The sequence below is a fragment of the Corylus avellana genome, chromosome 4 (assembly GCF_965113065.1).
Source record: "Corylus avellana chromosome 4, dhCorAvel1.hap1.2, whole genome shotgun sequence".
NCBI classification, from domain to species: Eukaryota; Viridiplantae; Streptophyta; class Magnoliopsida; order Fagales; family Betulaceae; genus Corylus; species Corylus avellana.
The window spans coordinates 19,402,000-19,423,090 of NC_142493.1; the positions used below are offsets into that span (position 1 = coordinate 19,402,000).

General features: G+C 34.2%; 1 protein-coding gene and 2 long non-coding RNA genes across 3 annotated transcripts; 2 read left to right on the forward strand and 1 right to left on the reverse strand.

Moving 5' to 3' along the window:
* Positions 1 to 4,009: 4,009 nt before the first annotated feature.
* On the reverse strand, positions 4,010 to 9,719 carry LOC132176883 (uncharacterized). The gene is made up of 3 exons (XR_009439678.1): positions 9,523 to 9,719; positions 4,978 to 5,053; positions 4,010 to 4,221 (listed from the first exon to the last, which is right to left on the reverse strand). It is a non-coding gene; the product is annotated as an uncharacterized LOC132176883 (long non-coding RNA).
* A 3,494-nt stretch (positions 9,720 to 13,213) lies between these two features.
* Positions 13,214 to 14,897, forward strand: LOC132179713 (uncharacterized). The gene is made up of 2 exons (XR_009439953.2): positions 13,214 to 13,491; positions 14,364 to 14,897. It is a non-coding gene; the product is annotated as an uncharacterized LOC132179713 (long non-coding RNA).
* A 1,920-nt stretch (positions 14,898 to 16,817) lies between these two features.
* On the forward strand, positions 16,818 to 20,782 carry LOC132177604 (CDK inhibitor P21 binding protein). The gene is made up of 9 exons (XM_059589993.2): positions 16,818 to 17,094; positions 17,891 to 18,059; positions 18,215 to 18,288; positions 18,432 to 18,656; positions 19,132 to 19,341; positions 19,449 to 19,514; positions 19,651 to 19,740; positions 19,879 to 19,935; positions 20,538 to 20,782. Exons 2-9 carry the CDS (start codon positions 17,900 to 17,902, stop codon positions 20,634 to 20,636), a joined length of 981 nt encoding a protein of 326 aa, XP_059445976.1. The 5' UTR covers positions 16,818 to 17,094; positions 17,891 to 17,899; the 3' UTR covers positions 20,637 to 20,782.
* Positions 20,783 to 21,091: the final 309 nt, after the last annotated feature.

The following is a 21,091-nucleotide window of genomic DNA, read 5'->3' on the forward strand; positions in this document are numbered from 1 at the left end:
AAGGTTCGTATAAACAAATATACATTTAACTATAGAATCAAGTGCATATAATAAGCTAATAACCATTATACCACCTATGCCAGTGTACCATGTCATACAATGCATCTTATTAATTAATTATTAAGGCGGTTACCAAGTTGTGTAAAAATAAATATGCTCATAACATACGCGTGCTCAGTCAACTCATATATCGCACGTTTTTAAGAAAAGTAGTCAGTAAGTATTTACTTACCTCCTACGCTCGCTCGATTCCTCAGACATTGGAACCCCTGCTATAACGAAACATATTTTATCGTTACATGCAGTACCAGAGAACGTATTATAAACACATAAGGTCATAATCGATAAGTAATCTAGCTAAAAGGTTATAAACTCTAATTTTACTCATTTCGTACACTCGTCAAACATTTGAAGCTTCTGGCTGAATATTCGAACTTAGGGTTGAATGTTCGGTCAGTATGCAGGGAATGTTCGATCAAATGCCATAATACATGCAAGGCTCCTATCCTCTAATTACTGCGTAACAAATCTCATGTTAGGCTCTTAATGAGTTCATGCAAGCATAGTAAACCATGATATTATGAAAACTTGGGAAAACAAGAGGTGTTTTTTAAACATTTGAAAACTTTTTCACTTTTTAAAGAGAATAATAACACAACTCATCATAGGATTCCTAAGACTTGTAAAGAACATGAAAAACACTAGAATACCATAAAAACTAACAAAGGGCAAGAGAGCTTATCTTGAAGAGGGTCTCCTACTTCCAAATCTCCTCCTTCTCTATCTAAAATACCTCTTTCTTCTAGTTTTAGGATTACGAGGGGTGTGGAAGTAAAGGGATGGGGTCGAAGGTCAGAGGATGTGGGTTATTTATAGGGGAGTGGGAGTGTGCATGTTAGATAAGGTGGAGAATGAGTTAAAATTGCTTTTCAAATTGTCATTGAACGTTCAGTACTATAGTCGAACATTCGATGTACTATCATACAATAGTTCTAGGGCTGCAGGTCGAACATTTGATTAATGCCTAATGGTTTCAAATTTGGTCAATGAACGTCCAAGGTGGTCCCCTGTCGAACATTCACACTAAGGCCATGCTCGAATGGTTGGTGGTCTCCTATCGAACGTTCGGTCAAAGGCAAAAAAAAATAATGATTGTTCACTTAAAATAAAAGAAATGGTCTTTTAAAAAATTGTAAATAATGATTGTTTTGATACAAAAAAAAAAAAAAAAATGAATACTAGAGATACACTTGTTTTTTCTTAATGGTCTTGTTTCGGGTTTTAAAGTTTTTGGGGCATCACAAGTAAGCCCATGACCATTATATTGCACATACTTATGTATCATGTCATACTATGCATATCGTTATCTATTGAATTAAACATATACCCAATTCCATAAAAAGTAAATAGGCTCATAACATACGCGTGTTCAGACAACTAACATATTGCACATTTTTATTGAATGCAGTTGTAAGTGCTTATTTACCTCGTCTGTTCGCTCAAATCCTCGGACATCTTGAATTCCTACTATTTCAAAACATATTTTAACATTACAAGCAACACTAGAGAATCTATCTTAAACACATAAAATCCTAGTCGGGAAAAGGTCACAAAACCCTAATTATCCATTTTGGACATTGTCCAAACGTTCGGGCTCATGGTTGAATATTCGGTCAGAGTGTAGCGAACGAACAAGCCATAATGTTAGAATGTATGCAAGGTTCTTATTTCTAAATCGACATGTAGCAAATATCATCATAAGCTCCTAATAGGTACCATAAAGACATAATAAATCACAACAACATGATAATCTAAGAAAACAAGAGGTGGTTTAAAACATTTGAAAAACCTTTTTACTTTTTAAGGAAAATAATTACATAAACTCATCGTGGCACTTTAAAATTTGTAAACAACATGAAAATCGTATAAACAACATAAAAACAAGCTTAGTGCATAGATGTTTACCTTGAAGATGGCAAACAACTTAAAAAAATCTCCTCATTCTCTCTCTAGAAACTCTTTCTCACTCTAGGGTTAAGGTTGCTGGGGTGTGGGGTAAAATGTGAAGTCTAGAGGGCGAGGGGTGTCCCTTTTATAGAAGAGGAGGTGTAGACAAAGTTGAGATGATGGATAATAGGTTAAAATTACTTTTTAAACTGGCTTCGAACGTTTGGTGCTATGCTTCGAACGTTCAGTGTACTATTACCTAATCGTTCTAGGATTGTAGGTCGAATGTTCGTGTGGTCCATGACCGAACGTTGAGTACGAAACTAAAACTTGAATATTTTGGTGGTTTTTCACTAAAAATGTTTAAACAAAGTTGTAAGAGCAGTTGTATTGTATAAGTGATTAATACTTACAAAAAAAAAAAAAAAAATGAATTTCGGGTTTTTAATATTCGGGGCATCACACATATGGCCTATGGGGATGGTTCGGCGGCCCACCCCCATCTTTAGCCCATTGGCGGTAGTTTCGGCCACCCCTTCTAGCCACTTGGGGGTGGCTGAACCACCCCTATGGGTCGTGGGGGTTGCTCACCACCCTCAATTTTACTAGATGGGGGTGGCCAAGCGACACCCATGGCCAAAGAGGGTGGCTACAACCACCCCAATTTTTTATTTTTATTTTTTTTTTTTAGGGCATTTTTTGAATTATCCTAAATTTAGGACAATTTTGAAAAGTTAAACTAAAAAACGCATGTGCGTATATTTAAATTTCTGATACTTTGTCTAACGAAAATGTCTAACGAAGTGGCTACATTGAATTTTTGATACTTTGTTAGGATACATTGCAATTTTTTAAACATTGAAGACCAGATTAAAAATAGGGTGAAACTTTGGAGAGTAAAGTGTATTTTTGCCTAAAATAAAGATGTGTGAACTACAAAATTAAAGAATGCAAAATAAACGTATATTTAAATGACTAAATTATTGAACAGTAATTTGTACTATGTAGTGTGTATATTGAAAATCTTGAATACTACTCTAAACAATAAGTAGTTTATAAAATTACAGAAGAAGTTTATTATTACTGAAATGTCATGTGCACGTAAATAATAAGCCCATGTGAGTGTGTGATGATGCGTACGTGCTAGCTTCGTCCCAGGTGACACCATTAGCATGTGTCTACCAAAAAGTCATTCTATAATAAAAGAAATGCAATCCCTTATAAAGCACAAAATAAAATATTGTAGCTTTCAATGTGGGACAAAGTGTAAGACAAAAATAAAGAGAAAGTTGAAATTTTCAAATTGGAGGGAAACTTTAATTTTCATTAAATAATTTTCAACAGTCTACTTAGGCAATGACATCTTGCTATATTGCTTGTTACGAACGTTGGCATCTCAACAAGTCAAATAAATTCTTAAATGAAAATTTAACCATCCTCTACGCCTATCGAACATACTCACAACTATTGAATAAAAATTCTATATTGTTTGTTCACGTTTATACACTACAAAAATTATGCTCACTAGCGGTGACCCAAAGTCGCCGCTAATGATGAAAAAGTTGCCGCTATTTACAAATACCGACAACACGCGGCCACTATTTGGTGGTTGGTAGTAATCCGACGGTAAAGCTAAATACCGGCGACTTTTAAAGTTGCCGCTAATGACAACTCGTTAGCAGCCATTCTAAGTTGCCGCTAATAAATTTTTTTTTGCTGGAAAAAAGGGTTCAAAATGGTTCCACGGTCGCCGCTATTGGTATATCATTAGTAGCGACCACCAAGTTGCCGCTAATTGTATGTCATTAATGATATACGAAAATTAAAAAATAAAAATAAAAAAAGTCAATAGCAGCCACATGAAGTTGCCGCTATTCCTCTATCATTAGCGGCAACCTATAGTTGCCGCTAATGAATTAAAAAATAGAAACTCAATAGCAGCGACCATATTGAAAAAAAAAAAGCATCTATATATATATATATATATATATATATATATATTGGGATGGCACGTGCAATACATCATAGTGTAAACAAAGATAACCTAGGACAATAGATATAACTCACTTAAATTTTGGGCATCCTATTTCTCGATTACTCAAAAGCAACTTGCTGGAAATTTCCAAAACCATTTTCAGTTATGAAAAATGAAAGGAATCTTATTTATAAAAACAAAATAACAAAAAAGCCATATGGGTCGGAAGTGCACCATTCTTCATCAATATTCTCTTTCCCGCGTATGTGCTTGTAAGTGCAGTAATGCTTTCGTGATGCCTAGAAGAGAGAGAGAGAGAGAGAGAATTCATATGCAAACACTACACGTTTGAACCAGGAAAGAAAAAACTCCAGAATAACATTATTCGAAAGCAAGAATACAAGAAAAATACATTACTTAAAAAGGGTCTTGTTCAAACAGCTATATACCTCCTCATGGAGTAGAAGAGTGCAACTTCCACCCACATATCCAACAACAACATATTAACCATTGAGAAATTTTCTTGCAGTAAAAAAGATTCCTTTTATAATTGCTCACTCAACAACTAGTACCAATGAAAAACATGTTTCATGATTAAATGATTAGGAATTATTTTCACCCTTAGTACTGTTAATTACACTTGGCTGCAATATGGATAATAGAAGGAAAGGAGACAAGCACTCTATGCTGTGATGACCTACAAAGCAAGCAAATTGGACAAATCCGAGTGGTCCAATATATGTTAAGCAATAAAAAAATCTATTCAGTTTCTAAATGCAAGGACCTATCTAAAAAAATGCATGGGAGTGTGAGGCATGAGACTTGAGAGACATCCATATAAGACGCTAACCATTAGCATGCATCATTAAACATGCCCTCCAAGTCAAGATGAATGGTCCACTACCAAATAATTAGTTTTATTGGGACGATAAGTCGATAACCAAATCACAGTCAATATAAAGACAACAAGCTATCAGGAGGGCTAACACAAATTCCCGTTGTATAATACCTAGGAATTTGTAAAACATGAACTGGCAAGGAATAAGTAAACATACCAAAACTGCCATTGGCATTCGATAAGCAGTTTTCCGGTATTCACGAATCACTTGAGAAATTTGTGAATGCCTCCTCCTTAAAATACAGAAAAATAGTTGATTACCATTTAAGAAATGAATTCAACATTTGACAACACAAAATATCAATGTCTTGATACTTGGGAGCTTGTAAAATCTTCTGTTAAACTTCTCAAGTAATTCTATGGAAACTACAAAAATAATTGACATCATATGACCCAAATTCTTTATAATTCTTTGTTTTTCAGATCAAATTACTACAAATAGTGATCAGAAGAAAAGATTGTCGCCAACTTATAGCCAATTTCAAATTAGAATTGCATAAGATAGGGGATCAGTTGTAATATGAAATTTTTTAACTACAACTTTGCATGAGAAGATAGGCAATCCTTATCGTGGCATTGAAGTGCAATAGTGTCAGAAACAAAACCTTGCAACTAAATAACTAATTTAACCGCCATAACATAGGGAATTATAGTTGAAAACTGCAGTGCTTCCCATGTCATAAACTGCAGTATTTTAACATAAACTTTGTAACTATTACATTTCAGTGTATATACAAATATTAAGATATTTTGTTCTCACTAAACATATTGCTTTATGAAGTGGGCCGTCCAGTGCTTATGTGAAGTTTCTAAAACATTCATAATTACTTTATAAAGCAATAGTCCATCTGAAATCACAAATTTCAACAACCTATTACCTGACTAAACAAACAACACAAACAAATAAATAGAAGCTCCCAATTGAAGAGATTAGGATAAAACTTTACGATGCATAATATATGGTTGGTGTTGCCATTTTCTTTTGATTCTTGCTGTTTGCTGTAGATTGAGCTGGCTCACTACTGGGAAAAAAAAACAACATATATATATATATATATATATATATATATATATATTGGGATGGCACGTGCAATGCACGTGCTTCATTCCCTATATTATGTATCACTATAATTGTTACCATTATAATTTTAATAATATACATATATTATCCTATAAATAGATTTAATGTCTAGATTATTGAACAAGTATACATAAACTTTTATGAAAAGTAAGACTATAAAATTGAGTAAATATGATGTACCTAAAGAAAACAAAAGAGGTTTAATTTAGATATCACACATAAGTTGTTACTTCAAATCAAGGGTATTGAAAAATATATAACACACATTCATGTTCATGGTGTTTATCTCAACCAACCTACAGGTACATAAAATAGTAATCCATCAAATGTTTCTTCATTATAATACATCATGGACCTTGAAAATGTATTAAGTTTAGAGTAAACCATGTTGCCATGATAGCAAAACTTTAAAAGCATGCATGTATGAATTATTACCATAATAAGACATCTATTTTTATATTTTCTTTTCAACAGTAATAATAACCTGTCCATAAACACTACCAAGAGTATGCACCATCAAAGCATGCAACTAACTCGATACAACCAAACTATTAGAGACTACAATTAGCACAAGCTTTCTACCATGATACAGTATTTACTTAGCTAAAATGAAACACTCAAGAATGACAACAAAGAAAGATAACAACTCCAAACATGTGCCTGATTCACGGTATGGAATGATAATATAATCTGTAATGCAATGTTTGATGCTGCAAGTTTCACTATACAAATATTTTGGTAATGAAAATATTATAAGGTCGAATTGGACATATTATAAGGTCATATTTTTTCAAAGCTAAGTATCATGTATACTCTATTGTTAAGAGGAGGAAATGATTGATATCTAAAGAAAAAAAAAATTAATGTCCTCAAAGTGGGCTAGCAGAAGGTTTGGCTATGTAGATATCAACATCACTGCACACAAATTAAGACCTCTTCATACTAAACATAGATTAACCAACTCAAAATTCCAGCAAGATAGATGCTACCACCATGGAGATCATCTTGTTACTACCTCAAACTATATTTTATAGTTGAGGAGAATCCCACCCTCTAAATATTTTCTTATCGCACATCAACACAAAGAAAGGTGTACATGTATGCACACCTGAAATTATTTTTGGTACTTGGTGTGAATCTCATTCTCCATTTTTTATTACAAAACACACACAGAAACACATTGAAGCACTACCTCGTGTATTCTAAGTGAGAGATTGAATGAGTCAAGATTGATAAAATAACATTCTACATTGCAAACTTGATTCGGAAAGGTTGTAAACATGCTTTTTTTTTTTTTCTCACCAATGATGCAAATAGAAATAATCATTAAACTGAAACAAAAGAGAAAACAAATTGCCAAAACCAATAAGTGAACATGGCACTACACGAATTAACAAAATCAAATAGAATCCATGAGAGACACTTAGGGAATATTGTAACAAAGGCAAGAACAATCGCCTATTGCTAAAATTTCAGGATGGAGAGAGAAAGAGAGACACGAACCAAGGTATATGAAGAAGATGAAGAAATGTTGTATGAAAGCATACACTGATATAGCATCTATATATACCTCAAAAACTCAATTATGTTCTCAGTGTAAAGAGAAGAGTTTAATGATGGAAAAGACCAAGGGTAGTAATTTAACTTTTGGACACACGCATAAGCATCACAATCCAACAATAAGGGCATGAGCTGCAACACATGGAAACTCAACAAAACTATAGGTTCAAAAGCATGTAAATAATATTAAAATTAAGAGTGACCTACTATCTGAATCACCTACTATTTGAAACCTGAATGAAATATTTTTGAAAAAATAATTCATTTCCATCAAGGTAAGTAATCAATCCACAATATGTAAAATATTAACCTATTAAAATCTCCCAAAACATAATAGCTATGTAACACTGGGCTACAAAACCAGCAGTCTCTATAAAAAATACAAACCTTTAATTATGTCCTAAAGAGAGATTAATCAAAACAACTAAATTTCAACAATACGACAAAGCAACTGGTAGCAAGCACAACTCAAATTGAAGGGCCAACACTTCTTAAGTCAATAAATGATAGGAGATTACTCAGAACAGTACAAGTTAAACACGCACACCCTTAAGCTCTCCAGGCTTTAAAATCATACCAACTTTTGATGGGAATGAATTGTATGCAAGTTATATTGTGTAGAGAGTAAGGACAGAGAACGAGTAAATAATTAAATAAATAAATACCAGGAGGAAGTGAACATAAAATCAGCCTCTTCTTTTGATGAAGTTGTGGTTTCAGAGGAAATAATTCTTTTGTGCATTTGATTAGTTATTACCATGAGTATCTTTCCTTTTAGTCAAATTACATCCGATAGTAAAATGTTCCAAATAGTGAGGTTCTTTTTACACATTAGCGGTGAGTTTGAAGATGGTAATAACTAAAATGTTCCAAATGTGGCTTTTTTGCAGAAGAAGAGGCTACATCAAAAGCAGCTAAATTGGATATCCATCTACGCCACTAAATTGGATATCCCATCTACCCCACTTGTTGGAGGTGTTTTGCCAGGATTATTGGGCATTGGATATCCTCCTCAATCTACTTTGGGATTAATTCATCCAATGTATGTTTTCTATTAGATTTTTCTCCCAAGATTTTTATGCTACACATTTATGCTGCATTTGGTCTCTAGTGAAGTAGATCCCGCATTCTCAAAATTTTCACTTTTCATAGTGGTTTGTAGAAAAAAAGCAAAAACCAGTGTTCTATGCTCTGCAAGATAAGTGATTAATGCATACATGATTAGCTCACATTTTGATTTTTTCTTTTCTTTGGGGGCTTTGGTTACAGTTACAGTTTCTAAAGTCTCCTACGAAAAATAAAAAGAGGAGGAGGTCACCTACTGCAGTTACAGCTCAGGTTTTAACCATCAAAGGGGTATAGAAGAAACAAAACAGAAACCTTTGATTAAACACCCAGTACCCCAAAAAATGACGAAAGAAAAAAGTTCATATACAGATAGAGATACGGAGGAAACAGGGGAAATGGCAGATTAGGTTCAAAGTCTCGTACTATGTAACAAAGACAACCTCCATACTTTTTTTTATGAGATATGACAAAAATAAAATAAATATTAGCAACATGAATATACAAACAAACACAAACTCCCAAGCACAAATATCCTCTGAGACAAAGAAGAAACTTTTTTCTATTCTCTTAATTAAAAGAAGAAAATCTTCCACATGATTGATTCCCTTTCTCTGTATAAGGATAATCTCTCTGAACAAGTTAAGTATTACTAAAAACACACAATCTTATATCCTAATTGGAACCAAATCCACATTCTATTCATAAAAACATGCATATTCTCGGGAACCAAAGAATTACGCTAAACTGAACAAAAAAGCAAAACAAGACAAAGACTAAAGTAAAATCCTACTAAAACCCAATTAAGGAAATTGAAAGAAATGCCACAAGCAAAGCAAACCCTTGAATCCCAAATGCCAAACCAACATCGGCCCCACAAAACTTGAACCCAAATCCCATAAGTTGAGAGGTTCACAATCCAAACATATTCCAAAAAAGGCTAAAATTACAAGCAGCACACAACACAACTTTGAACCACGAACAAAAAACGCTTACTTCTTTTGGTGGCTACCGGACACGATGGGAGACGAGAGACAGACATGACGGCTTGCCGCTTGCAATGAGAAAAGAGAGAGAGAGAGTCCACAGACGGCCGCTGGAGGCGAGAGAAAGAGAGGAAGCCCGCTGAGATGCGTCAAGGATGAGAGAGAGAGAGATGGGCGTGACCTTAGGTAAAAAGATCAGCGAGCTATAGCGAGGGAAACACAATTTTCGTGCGAAATATCTAGCGCGAAATATAATTAATGGATCCCAGCAAAAATTTTCCCTAAAACGGGGTCGTTCTACCACTTTCCTCAATAACATGAAGTAAATTTCAGATTTTGTTCATTTTGTATGTATGTATTCTTATAGCCTACACCGGAGCATCCCAAGAAGGGTATGGGGCAAAGGCAACCATAAACGTGTGGGAGCCGTCGATCCAAGTGGTCAACAAGTTCAGTCTCTTCCAGATTTGGATTCTTTCGGGATCATTTGACGGCTCGGATCTCAACAGCATAGAAGCTGGATGGCAGGTACTTCTTCCATTTCCTATCCTGCCACACACACAATCCAACACTATTTTTAACTTTTTCTCAATAATATTTAATTACTTTGAGAAAAAGGAAAATACATAAAATATTTTTATTTTTGTCTAATCTATTATGGAAATTCTTTTATATATATATATATATATATTATAATTTTTTTTTTTTAGAAAATAAAGATTAATATTTAATAGTGAAGAAGGTGATTAGTATAAAATTTTCTGAATTTTGATTATTATACTAGTCAGGTCAGTCCAGAGCTTTATGGTGACAGCAGGCCCAAATTGTTCACTTACTGGACGGTTAGAATTTTCGATCTTTCCCTTTAATATTTTAATAAATTGCTTTTATTTTATTTATTTTTAACTTTTATAAACATTATCATAAAATAGAAAATAGAAAATAGAAAACAAATTAATGGAATTATTTATTGGAGATACGTCAAGGATGAGAGAGAGAGAGAGATGGGCGTGACCTTAGGTAAAAAGATCAGCAAGCTATAGCGAGGGAAACACAATTTTCGTATGAAATATCTAGCACGAAATATAATTAATGGATCCCGGAAAAAGTTTTCCCTATAACGGGGTCGTTCTACCACTTTCCTCAATATATATATATATATATATATATATATATATATATCATGAAAAGATTGTAATCTATGGCGGGGTCTTCGTAATTTTCTTCTAGATTCACCTTGACTTGAAAAGTTTGGTTTAGTCTTCTCTTGTATTTGTGAGAGATTAATTATAGTCCCTTTTTCCTATAATGAAGAAAATTGATTTTTTTTTAATGAATATTGACAAATTAAAACAATCTATTTAATTGTTAATTAATTAACCGTATTAATAAATGAAATATATATACACTTGAAAACATCTTGAAGCATATATATATATATATATATATATATGTGTGTGTGTTAATAAATTAAGGTCACTTCATATATAAAGAAATTAAGAATCAAAATATAATACATTAGAAGCAATGTTTTGATGGTCATGATTGAAAAAATAATTATGATATGATGTATCATAATTAAATAGTGTCAAATTGGATCAATCATTTGATTGTATGACGATCAATCACACTAATATTGCACTTGGATCGATCGATTGAGATTATCACGATCAATCGGACTAATAATCGATCGGTTAATCTTATCATGATCGATCAGACGAATACACTAAGAGCAATCAGATGTTCAATCGAACAATCAATTTTGTCAAATTGGATCAATCATTTGATTGTATCACGATCAATCACACTAATATTGCACTTGGATCGATTGATTGAGATTATTAAGATCAATAGGACTAATGATCGATCGGTTGATCATTAGCGGCAACATTTAAAAGTCGCTGTTGTTAGGCACTCAATAGCGGCAAGTATATGTCGTCGCTAATAGGCATATTTTTTTATTTTTTTTTAGTCAGGACCATTAGCGGCAACTCTTAAAGTTGCTGCTATTAACCCTTCAATAGCGGCAACTTTTTCAAGTTCCCGCTATTAGGCAAAAGTTGCCACTATTAGGCACTTAATAGTGGCGACTTTATGTTGCCACTAATAAGGCCTATTTTTTATTTTGTTTTTTCGTCAGGACCATTAGTGGCAATTTTTAAAGTTGCCGCTATTGATGCCTCAATAGTGGCAACTTTATAACGTTGCCACTGTTAGGAACTTAATAGCGGCAACTTTATGTCGTCGCTAATAGGCCTTTTTTTAAAATTAAAAAAAAAAAAAAAAAAAAAAAATTGTCAGGACCATTAGCGGCAACTACTAAAGTTGCCGCTATTAGGCACTTAATAGCGGCAACTTTATGTCGCCACTAATAAGTCCTATTTTTTTATTTGTTTTTTCATTAGGATCATTAGCGGCAACTTTAAATGTTGCCGCTATTGACCTCTTAATAGCGGCAACTTTAAAAAGTTGCCATTGTTGCGCTCATAGTAGTGGCAATAGTTTGTTGCCGCTGATTGTGTTTAAATAGCGGCAACGTGTGTCGCCGCTATTGAGTGCCTAATAGCGGCAACCATCTGATGTCGCCGCTGATGAGTAGTAAATAGCGACAATAATGGTCGCCGCTATTGGTGTTGCTGCTAAATATCAACTATTTTAGGATTTAGCGTTTGCTATTAGCGGCGACTTTATAGTCGCCGCTAATGACCCCTCATTAGCGGCAACATTTGGGTCGCCGCTAATAATTTGGTTGCTAATGACCAAATTTCTTGTAGTGATATCTAAACATATTCACACCTATTGAACTTTTTGCATTGCTTTTTTTGTAGGTGATCTATCTCATTGCTTATTAATTACTATTTTTCCATAGAAACTACCACAAACTATCATTTTCTTTTTTCTTAAAAAAGAAGATATTCATTTTTCATCTAGATTGAATTCTTATATACCTGAAATGTTAAACTCAAAGACATTAATTGTACATTTTTTGAAATTAGTATAAGACATAAATAATAAGGTATTGTTTATAGCTCACAAATGGACAAAGCTTTGTTTTCATGTACCACTTTCATCTCATCATCATGTATATTGCCAATGTTTTCCTCTATCATTCCTATCATGTATTCTAATAAGTTTATGAAGGACCACAATCTTGCAAAGTCCAGAGAGTCCTTGTCAGCAAGGATCCTATAAGTGAAGTATTTTCCAATTGGGTCGATTTTGGATGCTTCTTTGGGTCAACGGCCACTGTATGTTTGGAAAAGCATTTGGGCTGCTCAAGATATCCTAAAGGAGGGGCTTGTCTAGTGTGTTGGGAAAGGGAGGCAAACTAAAATTTGGAAGGGCTAGTGGCTCCCTTTGCACAAGCACATTGTGTCCACTCTCCAAGGCAATGGGTGCATGAAGACACTTATGTGGCAAATATTATTAAGCTATTTATAATGAAATAGAATATTATGAGTTAGTATGGTTAAGTATTATAATATGGTCATTTTATATTGTGGGTCTTTAAGCAAAACCGCCCAAAAGAAAAGAGTATTAAGTTACTCATGTTTGGCCCAAATATGAATTTCTATGTTGTGGCCCATTTCTTCCTTAATTCACTTAAGTGAGGTTGTGAGAAGGCCATTATTGGGATTTCTGCACATCCCCTTCATCCTCACTTGGCTCACATGAAGTGCTTCTCTTCTAGCACATTTTGGTCTCTTCCAACTTAAGAAAAGAAAATAAAAGAATAAAGGGCTAAGCCCTTTGGCGGTTCTTACACATGCTGCACACCCCCTTTCTTCTCCCCCTTTGTCTCACTATTTCTTCTCCTCACACACACACACACACGGCCTTGAGAGAGAGAGCTTTGAAGATTGAGAGAGAGATCACGGAAGAGAGAGAAAGAACAGGTTTGAGTGAGAAAGAGAGCTGCTGGCCTTGAGAAGAAGAAGAAGAAATCTTGGAGGCGATTCCAGTCATGGAAGCTTGAATGGTAAAGGCTAAAGCTTTTTTTTGTGATTTCATCTTACCCATTAATTATAGAAAACGAAAATTACATGAATCATTAGGGATTTCTTTAGGTCCAAAATTAGGATTCTTGAAAGGGATTTTGGGAATTTTGTTATGTTGTTGAAATCTCTAGTTTCTCTTTAAGGTTTTGTTCTATCCATTGGATATCAAGCTTGAAATTATAATAATTTGGGAAATTTTTGATTAGGTCCGAATTTTAGGAAATTTTAGTAGGAAGCCTAATTCCTAAAATTAATGTGGGGCTTTTATGTGTAGTTGATTACTATATATGATTCCAAGCTCTTGATTGTTAAATTAATGGGTTGAAACTCCAATTTTACCTATTGGTAGAGTATGAACATAAACCCTAATTTTATATGGTTTGAATTAATTTGGGGCTTTAGGTCTGTGAACACTAGGAATGCTATTTGAATGGGTTAATTACATTTAAAGTGTTAATTAATCCTAAGTTTCCATGGGTTCTATGGAAATTGATACATATGGGTCTAGGTTCTAATATGTCATATTAGAAATCATAGTGATTATTGTAAGTGTTTATAAGTATTATAAATTGTGGTAAACGACAATGAGAATGGATATATAAATGTTACAGAGATAATGTAGTAAATAAGTATTTAATGTGATAAGTAGTAAGTGGATAAGTAGATGAGTATAATTGTTTAACAAAGATAATAAGTTTTAATGGTAAACATGTTGATAAACATAAAAGTATGATAGAGTTATAGAATGGTACAAGTAGCGGCAAGCAAAATAAGAACGGTCCTTGTTTTGTAGATGACACAAGTAGGAGCAAGCAAAACAAGGATTAACCTCACTCTGTAAATGGCACAATAGGGGCAAGCATAGTAAGGACAAGTACAAATGGTACACAGAGAAACAAGAATGACAATGATGAGCATGAGCATGCATATCATATGAGTTATATGATGATGATGATTTATGATGTTTTCCAATGATGGTTCTTTTGGAAAACTAGTGAGTTTCCATACTGCTGAGCGTCTTTATTTTATGAAGACGGCGGGCTCATAATTCTGCCTGTATCACAGGTGGTGGTGATTCCCGTGGTGCAGACGATGTTGTGGATGCAGGTACAAAAATGGTAGGTGAGGATCCTGTGGCCAGGCCATGTATTTGGGCTACGATGTTTTAGGCCTAAAGGCATCAGATGTTTATTTTGTTGGGCTAGTTGTTGGTCCCATTTTGTATAAGCATTCATGTATATGTTTAGACATTGGTATTTTATATATGGCTCGTGTCGCATGTAACACTTTTGTATAGCCATTCTTTTGTATGTAAAGCATTATTCACATAGATGCATTGTCAACTCTAATGTGTTATGTTATTTATATTCCAGTGCAAATATATGAACTCTGATGAATCATTGATGATGCATGTAACTCTAGGAGACTTTATGATATTATTAATCAGGTTAATGCATGGGTTAATGACATACTGCGGTATCGCCATACCACTAAGGCTGTTAAGTGAGCGAAGCGTTTCGCAAGCAAGTTCGAGCTTGGCTCGCATAAGCTCGGCTCATGCTCGACTCGAATATTAAATGAAGCGTTTCATGAACACAAATCCTAACTCGAATATTAAACGAAGCAAGCTCGGCTCGACTTGGCTAAGCTCGTATAAGGCTCGCCTCGCTTATTAAGCTCAGCTCATATATTTTTTATTAAGTAACAAATAATAATATATAGTCAACATTACTCATTTACTCAATAATAACAAATATATTATATACCTTTGTTTTTTTGTTATTTATGCATATGTGTGTGTGTATATATATATATATATATATATATATATATATAGTAAATAATAAGAAATATATGATATTATCATTAATCATTTTATCATATGATATAATCATATAGTACAACCGTACAAGTTATTGTGTCATTTAATACAAATATTATAATTAGATAGTTTATACTTTGAAAATTGGAATCGTATACGGTATATCACATAATCATTAATCATTATAAAATCATATGGTATATCTGCATAAGTTATTGTGTTATTTAATCAATACATTATAATTATATACTTTATTCTTATAAAACATATATGATGTATCACATGATCTTAGATCTAAGATAATATTAATATTAATTGTGAGATAATATGATCATAAAATTTAAGTATAAGTGTATGACCATTAGATCATTATGAATTTCTTACTTAGACTTTGAGTATTACTATTAGATTAAATGATTAATAATTAACTAATGTGTTTCTTATAATTTATACATTATAATCACAATTTACAGTAAGTAAAAACTTAACAATTTGAATTTAAATCATATATCATGAATCGTGATAATGAGAACATATAATATAAGTATATAAATGTTTACATATAAGATACAATATATTAATACTGACATTATATATTTGACCCGTGTTAAGCATTAACATTTTAACATATTAACTAAATAATACTATATGTAATATGATAATAGTGATTAGTGTGCGTGAGTGTGTGACATAAAGCGTTTTACGTTGTGATTTAAAAAATACTTAATCTAAAATAAGAAGAAAAAAAATGCGATTGAAAAAAACACAATTTTTAAAATCGTAATTATTGAAATTGAAATAACAAACTAACCCTAAATAATACTACATAACACAATTTTTATTCCTAATTCCTAAATTTTGAATTTTTTATTAAATTTAATCGTAGCCATCCAATTTAATTGAATTTAATCTTAGCCGTTGAATTTGATCTATGGTATGCAAGTGTAAACCAATTTGAAAGAATTATATGGTGCTCCACATGACATAATAAGCTCATTAATCTAACGTTCTAAATTAAATAAAAAAGTGAAGATCCTAATAAACGGTCTAGATCATCTACTATGCTTGCATAGAACCAGTCTCACTATCAGACGCACACATAGGATTAATTCTAGGTGAATATATTCTATGATTAATTCCGTAATGCGTGCGCTTTGTCGGTTAATTCTCGCCGTCCAAAATGTTTTGATGATTTAATAGCCGTTGGATGATATTAATCGATGACAACTATCAAGCATTTACAAAGAAGTATGTATATAGTATAACAGAGACACCGTAAGCTTGTCTTGTTTGATCTGACAAATAATATTAAATATTGGAAACGTATATATAATCCATTGATCATATTGAACAAGCATATCGATCTAAGCAATGACAGGCACATTGGATAAGTTTTTGGTAAAAGGAATCAAATTGTTAATATTTAAAATTTAATTATTTTTCCAAATCCAACGGTTGCAAATTAGAGAACCCAAATTTAACCTAAATCTATCATCTCTGATCTCTCCATTCTCTCGACTCTCCTCACACAGTCTCCACCATCCTCCTCGCCTCCTATCTCTGTTGCCGCTCCTACCACTCCCCCAGTGTCCCCCAACAGCAACCACCACCACCACCGCAGCAACCACACCCCTCGACGCCTGGCTGAAGCTGAACGGCTCGTGCCCGGTTTCCAGGAACTTGCCGCTGCCAACCCCGCTGTCCACGCCGCTCTCGGAGGTCGTTCACTCTCGCAGTACGCCACGTATCGGAGGCGGAGGAGGTGATAAGATTTGTGGGTTTTTCTTTTCTTTTTGGTTTTTTTTTTCTCCGTTTCTTCTTGGGTGGTGGGTGGTTTGGGGTTTTGCCGTTTGATGTGTTTGTTTGGTTGCCCAGAAAAATGTGTAAATATTTTTGGATAGATAGGTATTGGGGTTTCTGTTTTTTACTGAATTATGGTTTGTGTTTGATGAAATTAGAGCAGAAAAAGTATCTTCGTCTTATTAAACAGATGGGTGTTGGTCTTTCACATAATATTGAATTCTTGGATTGAATCATTTTTGCCAAATGCATGTACATATACATCCCAAAATTAATCGAGCTTGAGCTCGAGCTCGACTGGAACCCTGTTCGAGCTCAAGCTCTAGCTCGAGCTCCTGGCCTCAAAGTAAACGAGCCGAGCCCGGACAAGCCAAGCTCGCCCAAGCTCGGCTCGTTTACACCCCTCGGATACCACTGTGACAATCCGCTTTGTTGTGTGTTATTGGTTTTCAAAAGAAAAATTTTTAGTCACGTTTTAATCAAGCGGGTTGTCCAAGGGGGGGGTGGGGATTCTTTTTATAATCTCATAAGGATTCATGAGAAAACAGTGGCGGCGGATAGTTTTGGTGCTAGGATGTGGTATTACAGCCCAGTTGGTATGAAATGCTTTGACCTTAATATGTCTGTCTTGACGGTGATATGAAATGCTGTCTGATATTTACCGTACTTTCTCAAGGTCATAATTTAGCAAATTCTGATTCGAGCATCAAGCCTAAACTTAAATTAAATGAACTTGATTTTTTTTTTTTTTCACACAGATTCACAAGATGCCCCGAAGGCCAACAAGGCACCGCCAATTGTTGAAACCTCGGCCTCTGACCTTCTCTGCTTTTTCTCGTTCAGTTGCTCAATTAGTCTCTTCTTACATGGCCAAGCGTCAAATGCAAGACTCCAAACTACACAGAGAATCTTCCTCAAAATCTGCAGGTATTTGCAATTGCATGCTAAGTAATCTTATTAGCCTCTTCTTGCATGGCCGAGTGTCAAATGCTAGACTTTAAATTTGTTATTGTCATTTGCTCTCTGCTTGAAGTCTCTTGGTTTTAGGAAACATACTGACCACCTTTTGTCCTGCTCCTTAGGAAATAAAGTTTTTAAGCATACTTTGGAAGAGAAGAATGAACAGTATGAGTCTTCTAGTGATGAAGAGTTTGAAGTAAGCATTTTTTTTTCTTATGGTATTCATTATTGATATATTACATTTGTTTTACAATACGTGAAATTTCCTTAGTTTTGATCAATGTTTTTCATGTTGATCTAGTATGTATATTTATGGGAATTCCATCTGTACCTGTGAAGGGAGTAGTTCAAGCAGATTTTGCATTCTTTGATCCCAAACCCAACGACTTTCATGGAGTGAAGACCTTGCTGCAAACCTACCTTGATAATAAGCAATGGGATTTGAGTGGTTTCGTTGACTTGATACTGGGGCAGACAACAGTGGGGACTGTTGTTAAGGTAGAGGGTGACGAAGATGATGGAGTTTTCTCTGTCGTGACTGCTCTAAACTTGCAAAGATACAAGGCAAGTAACAAATACTTCTAAATCCCAACAGTATTTGCTGCAATGTATTTCTTACTGTTTTAACTGGTTTGGCATATGACCTACTATTTAGTCTCCTGACATTGTTATTTCTTTTTGGCTGTATGTCGGTTTAATATTATGTTTTTGCAAAAATGATTCTGACCTGATTATATGCCCCAGAAAAGTTTTATTAGGGGTGGAGCAGGGAAGGTCACTTGAATAACACAATGGCAAAGTGTTAATTTTTAATTATTTGCACATAAATTAGCATGGTTTGTAAAAGGACAATAAATTTATAAAACATCTCGAGTCCCAAACTTGAGGCAGGTCTTATGTCCTTTTGCTTCAGCCCTGATTATCTTGCTAGAATGATTTGTAATTTGATGGCCAACTGGCTGGTGATTTCAACATTTTTAGATAAGCTAACTATCAGATCATTTGTCTAACCAGAAATCACGGATTTTGTACTTAACAGGACCATAAATGCATCGTGGAGTTCAAGGAGTTCCTCCTTAAAGCATGCCAGGAGGAGGATGTAGTAGATGACTTGAGATCAGTTTTGGGAGAGCAAGCACAGAATGTGGGTCTCCTGGTGTCTCAGCGTGTGGTGAATCTTCCACCCCAGCTTTTGCCACCTCTTTATGATGCCCTCTTTGATGAAATCTCATGGGCCGTAGAAGATGAGGTTAGATGATAACAGTAAGGGATGGATGAGCGTGATAAATGTCTGTTTCTTTACCTTCTGAAGCAGCTTCCTTTATTAATTGTTATCTTCTTGTTTTTCTTTTGAAGCCCACAGAAGACCTCAGGAATTCCTTCCGCTTCAATTTTTATATTCTAGTCAGTAAAATTTACAAGGTACACTGTCATAGCATCTTCTTCGTGCCCATTATTGGTTGCTATTGTTTTTTAAATGAATTGCAGTTGGTTTCAGCAATTTCTTATCTCTCTCTTACCATATCTATGTTTATTTGTTTCTGGATGCAAACTACAGCACAAAAACGCAGATCCGAGAAAGAAGCTGAGCAATGACAGTGATGAGGCAATAATATATACAAAGCCAGAAGATGAAATTTTTCACAAGGTACTGATACCTAAATTATGCCCCCCCACCAAAAAAAAAATCACTTATATATGTACCTTTGTTTTTGTTTGGCAAGTCTACATATATCATGGTTCATGTATGTCACTTGTGACTGGATTTTTCCCAAATGCTTCTCAGATTAGCTTGTGGTCCTTCAGCTTTCCTTTGCACGCTCAGCAGCCCTCAACTCATGAGGTTAGTATTTTTTCGGCCTTATGCTAATTTGTTGTGGTTTGACTTCCCTAAATTAACTAAAACTTATACTGCCCCCCCTCCCCCCAAACCCACCAAAAAGAAAAAACAAAACAAAACTTGCACAGTAGTATGAGTTCAAGCCTACTACACTTTGTTGCAAAGTGGGCAACAAATGTTTTCAACTCTTCTTGATCATAGTGGCACAATGCTGATGGACCAAGATTTTTTTTAACAGAATAGAGGGGTGGGACCAGAAATATGTGAACCATACTACTATATCAAGACAATGTCCTCTTTAAATTGTATATTGTTTTGTCTGAGGAATATTATTTAGTAGATTGTTATGTTTACTATCATACAACTTGATGATGTGGCAGTGAAAATCAGCTATTGGATTAGTACTTCTAAAAAAAAAAAATTAAGGATTGATTTTTACTGTCATGTCATCTCAATTGTATGGCAGTTGTATAAGAGTTTACTAAATAAAAAGTATCACTCTTGTTTTTGGTTGATGCTGCTGAAGTGAATTGTTGTGTTGCCATGTGGATTCATTCTTGATAACACAAAGTTCTATTTCTTTGGTTTTAATTAATATTTTGCAGCTAAGAAATTATCGGTTTATGGGATTAGTCATGGCTGTTGAAGCAGACAAAATTGCTACATTCCGACAAGAGTTGAAGTCTTTAATAAATGAATCCTGAGGCCAAGCAAAAAAATGTTCCAATTTCTTTTAGTTTAAGAGCCATCTTTTTCCTTTTTCCATCATTCCTGCAAAGGCTTTCATCAATTCACTCGTGAGCTTGTCTTCCAAATACATGTACATGCCAGATGTATGAGGTCTCATTTTTTTTAAAAAAATAATAATTTCTTTTTGCATTTCCCTTGTGCCATGAGGATTTTATATGTTTTAAGGATTTCACTCAATTTTGTAATTCAGCAAGTAGCCTTGATTTATGAGAGATTTTTGAAAACTTATAGTTCTTATGTTATTTACCTTTTGCTTTTGATGTTGAATTGTTTCCTCCTGGTTTGTCTTTTGATTGTTTCCCCCGGTTGCAAGAGTAGCAACAGGTGGTCGTAGAGGTGACAATAGTGATAGTGTTCTAGCAACATCATTTGCTGTAGTAGTTGTGAGATAATAATGATGGTAATTATT